The sequence below is a fragment of the Austrofundulus limnaeus genome, unplaced genomic scaffold, assembly GCF_001266775.1.
Source record: "Austrofundulus limnaeus strain Quisiro unplaced genomic scaffold, Austrofundulus_limnaeus-1.0 Scaffold719, whole genome shotgun sequence".
In the NCBI taxonomy this organism is placed as follows: Eukaryota; Metazoa; Chordata; class Actinopteri; order Cyprinodontiformes; family Rivulidae; genus Austrofundulus; species Austrofundulus limnaeus.
Window position 1 is genome coordinate 72711 of NW_013953121.1, and position 11713 is coordinate 84423.

General features: G+C 36.9%; 1 protein-coding gene across 1 annotated transcript; it reads right to left on the minus strand.

Moving 5' to 3' along the window:
- Positions 1-83: 83 nt before the first annotated feature.
- On the minus strand, positions 84-876 carry LOC106532122 (G protein-coupled receptor kinase 5; the record flags this gene model as incomplete). The annotated part of the gene is given in 2 exon segments (XM_014028129.1): positions 84-173; positions 765-876. Coding segments are annotated over 2 exon segments (142 nt in total), but the record flags the coding sequence as incomplete, so codon positions are not given.
- Between the last annotated feature and the right edge of the window lie 10837 nt (positions 877-11713).

Here is an 11713-nt window from a genome sequence, read left to right on the forward strand (position 1 = left end):
CACACACACACACACACACACACACACACACACACACACACACACACACACACACACACACACACACACACACACACACACACCTATGGTCGCCCTCAGCTCCGTGCACAGGCTGATGTGTGGAAGGCGAAGCATGTCCTTCCATTTCCAGCTGCGGCCTTTGCTCTTACCACCTGCAGGCAGGAGATGAAGAGAAAATGAAAGTGTACAAACAAGGAAACAACCAAGGTGATCAAATATTGTGTCTGTGTTGGCGGTGTGCCATGAGCGTGCACAGATCACATGCACACCCAACCTTTCAGGTTTCTGTCAACAGATAAGCTCCACTACAGTGAAGGAACTAATAATAGCTGAAGGAAGAGGTGAGCCAAGCCGGTGTGACCACATTACTTTGAAATTTACTTTCATACTCTTGTCACTCACAGGAGCTATTTTAGTTTCCACAGTGCATAATCACATCCCGGCAAAACCAAACCACACTGAGCTTACGTCAGCAAGCGCTGAGCTTAGAGAGAAAACTTTGTACCAGCGGCAGAGGTTTTTATTAACATGTTCCCAAAGGATGCTTCTGATCAGTTCAAAGCCTGACTTGAACTGGTGACAACTTTTAATCTCTGAGAGGAATTGTGTAACAAAGGTGCCAACAAAAAATATATATTTATATATATAAAAATGCTTACTCCTGACCTGTACACAGATACAAATATGGTGTATTTTAATTGTATAACAACCAGTTACACAGCATTTATGCAGAAAACTCTTACCTTCTCTGGCCTTTAAAAGAGCACTGTTCTGCACCATGCTTTCAATATCCATGTGTGAAGGTTTACTCTGAGCTTTCCACGTCTGCCTCTAACTACAGGTTTAAGCTGCAGGTGTGCTGCTGGAAGGAAAGTAATGAGCTTGGCGGTCTAACCTGTTACTTAAAGATGACACTTGTGGGGCATTTCGTCACAGGAGGCGGGACTTAGCTGCAGATGAAAGGAGTGCAGTTTTCTTCGAACAGAAAAAGTTGGTATTTCAGGAACTGCAATTACCCTTGAGAAATTTTTGTCTAACAAGCAGCCTCGGGGTCATACATATCATTTTAGGTTGCACACCTGTTTCCTGCAGAATCAACACCTGTGAGGACTACCACCCAGGAACAGACTCTATGAAGACCAAGGAATCCTCCACACAGCTCAGAGAAAAAGTTGTGTAGAAGTAGGGATCAAAGTTTGGAAATCAAAACAGAAAACAAACAAACAAACAAACAAACAAAGCCTGCCAGGAGAGGATTAGTGCATCATTCACTACTACTACATTATTTATAAAGCACTTTAAAGGGATCTACGATTAGTTGTAACATTAGACGTTATTTGATAAACATTTATTTTAACTGTAAAACAAAGACTGTAAAAATACTGTAGGCTGTTTAGTTTTGTAATTTTTTGAAAATATATTTTAACACGGACGAAGCCATTTCATTTACACGCAAAGCATTCTGGGTAAACGATGTCATCAACTAGGTCATCGGTGCGAGGCTGCTAGCGAGCTATATCCACCCTGAAGGTTAATCTTAGACAATATCTGATGATCGTCTCTTTTAAATGAAACCAGAGAGCGTTGACAGAGAGGAGAAGGTAGAAATGACTCAGCCTGGAACTGAAAATATAGATGGAGGACAACAGAGCTGCTTCATGGAAGAAGAACCTCAGCTTAGCCTGTTAGCCTTTGCGCTAGCCCTCACGCTATATTGCCTTATATGTATTAGCTCGGTGCTAGCGCGACAAACAAGCTAAACTGAGGTCCTCCATCCATATTTTCAATTGCAGACTGAGTCGTTTTTGTGTTCCCCTCTCTGTCATGTGGATGGAGGACCTCAGTGATGAGAGGAGAATGTGTAGCGCTGAGCTAATACATATATATGGAGATAGCGTCGGGGCTAACACTAAAGCTAACAGGCTAAGCTGAGGTTCTTCTTCCATGAAGCAGCTCTGTTGTCCTCCATCTATATTTTCAGTTACAGACTGAGTCATTTCTACCTTCTCCTCTCTGTCAACGCTCTCTGGTTTCATTTAAAAGAGTCGATCATCAGATATTGTCCAAGATTAACCTTCAGGGTGGATATAGCTCGCTAGCAGCCTCGCACCGAGGACCTATGTCATCATTTACCCAGAATGCTTTGCATGTAAATAAAATGGCCCCATCCGTGTAATATATTTTTAAACTTTTAGTTTAAAAATTCTAAAAACTGAACAGCCTACAGTGTTTTTACAGTCTTTATTTTACAGTTAAAATATATGTTTATCATATAAAGTCTAATGTTACAACTAATAGGGGATCCCTTTAAAACTGCATCAAAGTGCTGTACATGTAAAATAAAAAAAAACAAAACAAACAAAACATAGAATAAAAACAATTAAAAACTCAAATTTTTAAACAGGCATTTGAGTCTGAAGTGTCAGGGTGAGACACAGGGAGAACCCAAAAGCAGGCAAACTCGAGGATATTGTAAAAATAAAACTATTTATTCGAAACAAAAACAAAAAGCTGACGAGGCAGTACAAGTACAGAGAGACAACGAGGAGACCGAAACAGCAGGAGAAACCAAACAATGAACCAGCGATGAGATGAAGAACTGAACCGGAATATATACTAACAGAGGAAATGAGAAATGAGMGACAGCTGGAGAGGAGACTGATTACAAACAAGGGACAGGTGAGCATAATTACAATGACCTAGAAAACAGACTGAGGAAGGATGAGTAATAAATACACAGAGAAAACACACGAGGGCGACATGAAAACAAAACAGACAAAACGCATTCTCAACATGAAGAGCACGATCATTAGGCCAGCCTCTGTTTTTTTCATTTTATTGTTTATTTTGTTATTGTATTTTTTTCATTGTTTGTATTTTATGTTCCTGTACAGCACTTTGGTTTTTTATTGTACTTTATAAATAAACGGTGATGACGATGATGATAAAAAAACAATAAAAAAGGAATAAAACAAATAAAAACAAGTCTCAGGCTGTGACAAAAGCCATGTAATTGAACATTTTTAAAGGGTTTTAAGGACCAACCTGACAAAGAGTGCGTTCATAAAAGAATCTGCTTCCAGGACCATTTTACAGGGTGTTTTTCAATCAAAGAGGTTCTAGAGTTAAAACCCAAGTCAAAGCTCCTTCAGTACCAACTCTTTCTGTTTCTATCACCCTGAGCTCAAACACAGAAACACCAGTCCTAATCCAGAACCTGCTCTTTTCTGCACCAAAACAAAGAAGTGATTCACACAGAAGCTGGAGACTAACAACTAAAATGTTGTTAGCGCCTTATTAGGCAGTTAGTTTCACTTTTACTTTGCTTAAGTAAGAATATTACAGTGATTTATTAGATTAAACTAATAGTGATATGAAGGCAACATGGAGAGTAATGAATAGTGTTTTGGAAACTAAAACAAAATCAAGCATTTCACAATACTTTGTTGAGGATGACAGTAAAATTCATGATCAGAATGAAACTGTAAATAGATTTAGTAATTATTTTGTGAATGTAATTCACAAAATAATTAATGGCCCAAGTCTAATAATAATGGCCAAAGTCTTACAGTTAAAATACCAAAAGTTGATAATAATGTAAGTCATACAGTAATGAGTTGTACCAACAGTGATTTTCCATCCATCCATCCATCCATCCATCCATCCATCCATCCATCCATCCATCCATCCATCCATCATGGATGGATGGATGGATGGATGGATGGATGGATGGAAATCATGAATATTGTAACAAATCTTGCAAACAAAAGCTCAAAAGACTGGTTGGATATGGATACGACATTTATAAAGGAAATAACGTTATGTTATTGAACCATTTACATCTGTAATCCATCATTTTCAACTGGAAAATTTCCCAACAACACAGCCAAAGTAATCCCTCTCTACAAGAGTGGTGAGAAACATCTTTACAAACTATAGACCAATATCATTGTTACCACAATTTTCAAAAATTTTGGAAAGGTTATTTGTCACCAAATTAGATCAGTTCATTGATAAACAAAATATTTTAAGTAAAAATCAATATGGTTTTAGAGCTAATAACTCAACATCAATGGCTCTCATGGACCTAACTGAACACATAACAACAGCTGTTGATAAAAAAACAATACTGTGTCAGTGTTTTTGTTGATCTAAAAAAAGCATTTGATACCACTAACCACAGTATTCTTCTTGGGAAATTAAACAAATATGGCATAAGAGGTCCAGTACTACAGTGGGTATCAAGTTATTTAACTAATAGGAAACCGTTTGTACAAATTAATGATGTAAGGTCTGAACTTTGTAATATTGTATGTGGGGTTCCACAAGGTTCTGTACTGGGACCAAAGTTGTTTCTTCTATATATTAATTACTGATAAAGCACTATTCATATTATATAATGCAATAATTGTTCCACATATGATTTATTGTATAGAAATCTGAGGAAATGCATGTAAAACAATTAGTAACCCTATTTTGATTTGACCAAAATGAGCCATAAGAATTATCACAAGAAAGCATTACTATCACCCATCTAATATATTGTTTCATCAATTAAAATTATTACAATTTTATGAGTTGGTTGAATATCATGTTCTGCAGGTTTTGTATAAAGCTAATAAAAATGTGTTACCTTCAAACATCCAATCTAATTTTGTTAAAAGGGAAAGCTGTTATAATTTGAAGGGACTACAAATGTGTGTTAAACAAAAAATCCGAACAAATCTGAAGGACAGATGCACTTCAGTGAAAGGTATAAGACTATGGAACAATCTGGAAAATGATTATACAAGCACTGGGTCAATTAATTCCTTCAAAATTAATCAAAGCAAAATTGTTAAACAAATATGAAATTTTTTAATTTGTACGAGTCACTGTTTGAGGAGTTGAATTTTTTTTGTTTTATTTGGTTTATTATTGTTTGAAATTGATATAATATTTTTTTGTAAATAGGAGCAGATATTATAAGATTTTTTTCTTCTTCTGCTGCCTTTCATTTTATTTTATTTGATTTGCATTGTTTTGTTATGTGTAATGTGTTTTGTTTTGTTTGTTTTTGTTTGTTTTTTTAATGAAATGAATAAACTATGTTGCAAGTTATTTTAAAGAAAATACTTCACCTTAACATTATTGCAAAATAAAGTTAGCACTGGAATAACATCACAGTTTGTGTGAGGTTTTTTTAGCAGGCATGTAAACAGCCTCTGCTTGGATATGCATCCTTCATAACCTCTTCAGGTTCTACAAAGAGCTTTATCTATTTCCTCCTTCCCACACACACTCATTCAATGCTCTCTGTTTTATAACCTACATACGGCCCTTTATTAGTCTCACTCATACGCTGATAAAAATGTCAAAGGTACAGTGTCTTGCCTGGAGACACTTTGGCTTGCTGCTGCTGGGGATCAAAAACCCAACCTTTCACCTAGACAACAGCCCCCATCTCAACTGAGCCAAGCTGCCACATCAGCAGAGGCAGCAGGTCTGAGCCCACACGACAATACTTTTACTTCTTTACTTCAAAATTTTACACCTTGTTGCACGCTACAAATGAAATATGACTGAACTCATCATGAAAGAAGTTGCTGAATTTACTTAACCAAATTGATTCAACTAAACTTAGTTGAGTAAATTATAAGGGTTTATTCACACCAGGAAAGTCCTTTGGTCCGCTTGTTTGGTCCGGACCAAAAGTAGACTTTATTTTTGTCATTTGGTGCGGTTTGCATTCACATTGTGCTTTTTTGCAAACAGACTAGAACTTGTAAACAAAGTCACGAGGTTGACGATCATTGATCACACTGGACAGAAAAGACGGGGGCGGGACTGAGCGCACAGACACAGAAAAAAACATGGAAAGTTCTGCGTGCTGTGGCTCTGATGTGCACATTTTTGCTGATAGTACAACTACAATGCCATTTAAGGATTCCATCCTTTGTTATGCGATGACCAAAGTAGCTGACTTCAGAGGCACAGATAATGCTCTTTTCAGCATTAAGCTTAAAGAGGCAATATTATGTATTTCTCAGGCATACATTTCAATACTATACCATAACAAAGTATCTTTGTCACCTTTAGTTGTTATTAAAATGCTGTTTTTGTGTTTAAATAGAAAATAAACTTATCTTCTCATCACTTCCTCTTCTAAATGCCTTGAAATTGGCCTCTGTCTCTTTAAGAACCACCTTCTGCATCTGTCCCGTCCCATTCAGTGCATGTTTTTTCTGCTGCAACCATTGAATTGACCCAGTCTGTCGGCTCTGTTACCTTGACAATGATCTACTGTTTTTCAGGAGCTTCATTCTTGAGGCGATCCCTCAGGGCCAGGGGAACTCGTCTGGGTGGATGCACCACAGGAACAGCCTTAAGGCTCCCACATACTCGGGCATACTGTGTGCAGTCCATGAGCCGTGCAGAGTCCTTGCATATTGTCCGCAGATGTTTGAGACTTCATACTCGAGCGTACTGACCGCCTGACAAATGATTTCATTTCTTGCAATTTCAGTCCTGATTTCAAGGATGAGGAGGAAGAGATGGTTTGCATTTTAGCTTTAGAAAAATAAAAAATTACCTTACCCAGGATCTGAGCAATTTCCTCCCACAAATTTGTTGCTTGATGAAAGTCTTTATATTCCTTCATTGATGCATCATAAAGTTTTCTAATCTCCTCCGTGAGATGCTCTTTAAAGTTTGACTCCATTTTGTCCACAAATGACACCATTTCTCAACTTTATCTTCTTGGTGTCGCATTCAAAGCAGTACACGCCATTGTGCGCACCACGGACGCGGACGTAAAAAACTAATCTTTGCACGGACCAGTCCAGCGGACGTCCGCCTTGGGTCTGCGAAGAGTCTGCTTCGAGTCTGCGCGGACCTCCGCAGAACGAATAACGTCCGAGCACGTGGGAGCCTTTTGGGTCAATGTGGATTGTGCATTCGCCAGGAAACAAACCAATTCCTGTTAAAACATCTGCAAACTCATCCATAACTTGTCTCTCAGGGTTATCATTCACAGACAGGATCACCTTTATCAATCCAAAGTCAAGACAGGTTTTTAATCCTAATACTGGTGGAGCACTGGTGTCATATTCATTTCCAGCCTTAGTTGAATGTTTTTATATTGGCATTTCATGTTGCATATGCCTCTCACCACCAGACGTTGTCCTCCACATACATAAAGTGGGTGTTCTGAAGGCTGTGACACACATTTAAGGTTTAATGCCTCAAACACACTTGCAGGAATCACAAACTGTTACATCAACAAACTGCTCAAATGGTTCTCTGATGCTTTGTACCTTTTCGTGGAACTTATAGCGTGCAAAAATGACATTTGTTTTGGGCAAAACATATGCCTCACCTTCTTTTCAGTACAGAAGACCTGACCAGGCTGCTGTGACACCTGCTTTTATGAAATCTGAGGTAAAACCTGAACGTTGTCTTCATCTTCCTTCAAATCAACCACAATTCTCCTAATTTTCTCTCAACCTGTTCAGGATAAAATCAGTGAGCAGCATTCTAACATTTACCTGAAATATGATGTCATCATTGACAACCCTGCTGTAAATTGTTTTATTAAACATCTGAAATGATTTTAATTGTATTTATGAAAGCTGAAGTTGACCCGTTCACTAAGGAGCACCAGTTTAACTCTCATGATGGAGGCTCTGGGCCCAGGTAAATGAAGAGGGTTGTGATCATCTGAAGTTCTGATTTGATCTGAAAGACTGTCCAGGACTAGTTTTGGAGACTCTTAAAAAGGAACAGCTGAAAGAAGAACATGGTTAGTGTTAAAATGACCTAAAGACAAGGAGCCGGTCACATTAAACTTGCTGGACCACTTTGGATGCTTACCATGAACAAATCATGAGTACACATACAGTAAATGTTACTGTATTATAAAAAAATGTTTGAAATGTTTGAATATATTCTGGGGATAAAAGGTGCAGACTATAAGATTTATTCTTCTTCTGCTACCTTTCATTTTATTTTGGTTTTTGATTTGTGCATTGTTTTGTTTTCTATTGTATAGTTATTTTGTTTTTTAGTGAAATGAATAAATTTAAAGAAAAAATATTTACATATAAATAGACAAATAATTTTTTACCAGGGCAATGTCGAGAGAAAATTGACACACTACTGTATCGCCCTCTGCAGGAGGACACAGGCACTGCAAAAACAGAAGACAAATCATTTCTCACCAAATCTCTCAACAACCTTTATGTTTGAACTTCATACATGCAAAGTATAATCAGATTAAAAAAAAAACTGATTAATAGAATTTTTTGCACATGCATTCTGTAACCGAACCACACTCCACACCAGTCATTGACAATAATTTATACCGTGGGTTTTTTGCAAACTGCCAGTAAGCAGAAAAAGTAGTGCACTGAATGAGAGTTGGCTGAATCATTATGGGTTTAAACCTGTGACCAGTGTGGTAAGTCTTTTATACACAGGAAAACATTAACTACTCATACCCATTTTCACAGAGGAAAGAAACCACACTCCTGTGATGACTGTGGAAACCCTTATTCTGAGATTGCATCACACTTAGGTTAAACCCTATAGTTGTGATATATGAAAGGATTTTAGGACGAAGGCTGAAGTAAAATACATCAATGCATCCTTTGAAGGGTACATTTACTCCGCAGTGTCCTGCATGTCAAGGCAAGTTTCACAAAACACCCAAAAGTTTAACAATTTTGTTGTGTTCAGTGTGGGAAATTGTTTACAATGAAATAGGTTTTAAAATACACAACCTTTTCCACACAAGCAATGAAGATTTTCCCTGTGATCATTGCAATAAGTCTTGCATCTCCAAAGAACAGCTGAAAGCACAGTGGAGTGGAGTCAAACCATACTGCTGTGTTGAATGTGGAAAAGCTTTTATATACAAGAGATCCTTTGTGATCCATCAACTTGTTCATTCTGGGGATAAACCACACAAATGTGACCTTTGTGGGAAAGCCTTCACCATGGCCTTCAACCTGAAACTCCACCAGAGAGTCCACAGTGATAAGAGGCCATACAAATGTGACCAAAGTGAGAAGACTTTTAAAGCTTTAGCTGATCTAAAATAACAGACGACAGAAACCAGTTACATAAGCACTTTTAGGTATGTACAAAATTCTCATTTAAACTTTGCTATTTTTATGAAAATGTGTTTTGTTTTATAAACATCGTTCACGTGGCTGTGTCTGGAAACATTTGTATATGACCGTAAAGATGATGTAAATAATATCAAACTGGTAAGATGCAGTGAAATACACACTGGCAGTAGTTGTTAGTAGTAGTTTTGTAGTAGTTTTGTATATGAAAATGTTTTCATTAATGGAAGTTGTGACGGACCTGCTGTGTTATTTAACGAAATGTGTTTTAAAGGAGACAATTATTTTGGCCACCAATCATTTACAAGCCAGTTTTCATCTGTCACCACCATCATTTAAAGGAAAGATTTTAAACTTTTTCTTTTAAATGAACATTTTTAGACAAGGAAAATGCTGACATTGTCATGATCTGTGTTTTTGCTTTCATTTTCTGGTGTTTCTCTGTTCCCCTGTGTATCTCTTCCCTGCTGTCTTGCCTCCAGCCCCGCCCATGCTCACCTGTTTCCTCTTGTGTCTCCCCAGGTGTTTCCCATTGTCCCTCTTTAGTTCACCATTCTGTGTCCTGTCTTCAGTCTTTGTCAGATCATCGTTGAGTGTTCTGTGTTCAGTCTTCCTCGTCCCTGTAAGTACTGGAGAGTTTTTGAGCTGCCTTGTCAGCCCTTTTCTGTTAAATTAAAGCTTTTTGTTACTTTTTGAACCTCGCCTGCATTTTTGATTTGATTTTGATTTGATTTATTGATTTAACAGGAAAAGATTACTAAAAATCAAGCCTGACTCAGCATAATTGCTGTTTTACAGCAGGTTCCTGTTCTGCAGCACATAAAACATTCAGAAATACAGCATCACAATCACATCATTATACACCATAGACACAAAGACAAACAAGCATACCAAATTTCAGGAAGGCAGCATTTGCAAAATAGGACGTCTATATATGAGCTCAACAAAAAGTGTCCAGCAGATGGCAGACAAGATTCTTCTGAAAGGGCTGTAGTTTTGAAATGGACTTTATGTTTTGAGGAATGTCATTCCATGCTTTAGTATAAACATAGAAGAAAGACCTCTAGCAGTAACAGTTTTTAAAAGTTGGTAATATCAGTTGTCCTTTTGTAACAGATCTAGTTGAATGACCACTTCCAGAATTTTCCTGCTCCGATTCTGTCAGACATCGTTTATGGAGTAGATATTGCAACTATTATAAATTTCTTTTTGCCAATTATTTGTAAGGGAACATTCTTCTCTTCAGCCTCTTCAGTTGTTCATCAGGTATTTTTCTGTTGATGGTTAAATTAGTCTTTTAATTGTAAGTGAATTAGTCCCACATCTTGTTCTGTTGCAAAGTTTAAATAAAAATGTTCTACTGAAAGTTGTAGTGCCAGTGATCAGAGTTAAACATTGTATTTAAAAATCATCCATTTCTAAAATTTAAAATCTGTTTATTTAATGGTTAAACATGTTTGCATGTGTGAAGTGCAAAAATAAAGGAAGTTGAGAGTCTAAATGAATTGTTTTATGTTGTTTCAGTGCCTGTGTTCCCCTGCAGAGGGTGGTACAGCTCTGTTATTGGATTTTCTTCTTAATTCTTTTTCTGTGTACTCATGATCTGTTCATGGTAAATACGTCCAGCAAGTGTTCTCATTGTGAGTCACTTGCCTCCTTGTTTTATGTAATTTTAACACTAACTTCAGAAATCCATCAGAAAGCAGCTCTACGTTTTGAAACTAACAGTAAAAAGATAATTAACTGGACTTTTACACTGGTATCAGTAAGCTTCATTTTCTGTGTTAGCACGTCTTACATGTAATTTGAATTTCTGACACTTAAAAAAATTGAAATTTATTATGTTAATATTTTGGTGACTTCCTGAGTTTTTGAGACTTTGGCTCATTGATTTTATCTTGATTATGTTGATGTTAAACTTAGTTTATGTAAATGTAATATTAAATGTTTAAATGAAATAAAGGAAGTTTGTGTTTGGTAGATAAACTTTTGTTGTAACAATGCTTCTTGGCAATAAATCATATGATTGGCACCTGATTGGCTGCTCCGGGGTACCAGTAGCTTAAAAACAAGGGTCTACCACAGCAAAATCAAATGTTAGGCAGAGAATTGAGATTCGGCAATCTTTTCATGTGCACAACCCACATACCCATACAATCACTATTTCTTTGCATGTGGCTAACACATTTGTGCACCCCACTACGTATTTAAAAAATCTTCTTACTCATTTTCCATTTAATGAATTATTTTCTGCATCTAGAAATAATGTCTTGGTTGCGCTCTGTTCCACGTTCAAGCCTTGTGAAATGGACATTTGTTTTGACATTTCCAAAGTGTATTGTCACACTAACATTTGCAAAACGTACACACAGTTAACTTTGGAGCATTCAGATGTTGTGTTTCTAAATAGCCGATGATAGAAGGTTTTGCTATTTACTGTAATTTCATTGTGCTTGTACAATGACAATAAAGGTTTATCTTATCTTATCATCTTATCTTATCTTATCTTATCTTATCTTATCTTATCTTATCTTATCTTATCTTATCTTATCTTATCTTATCTTATCTTATCTTATCTTATCTTA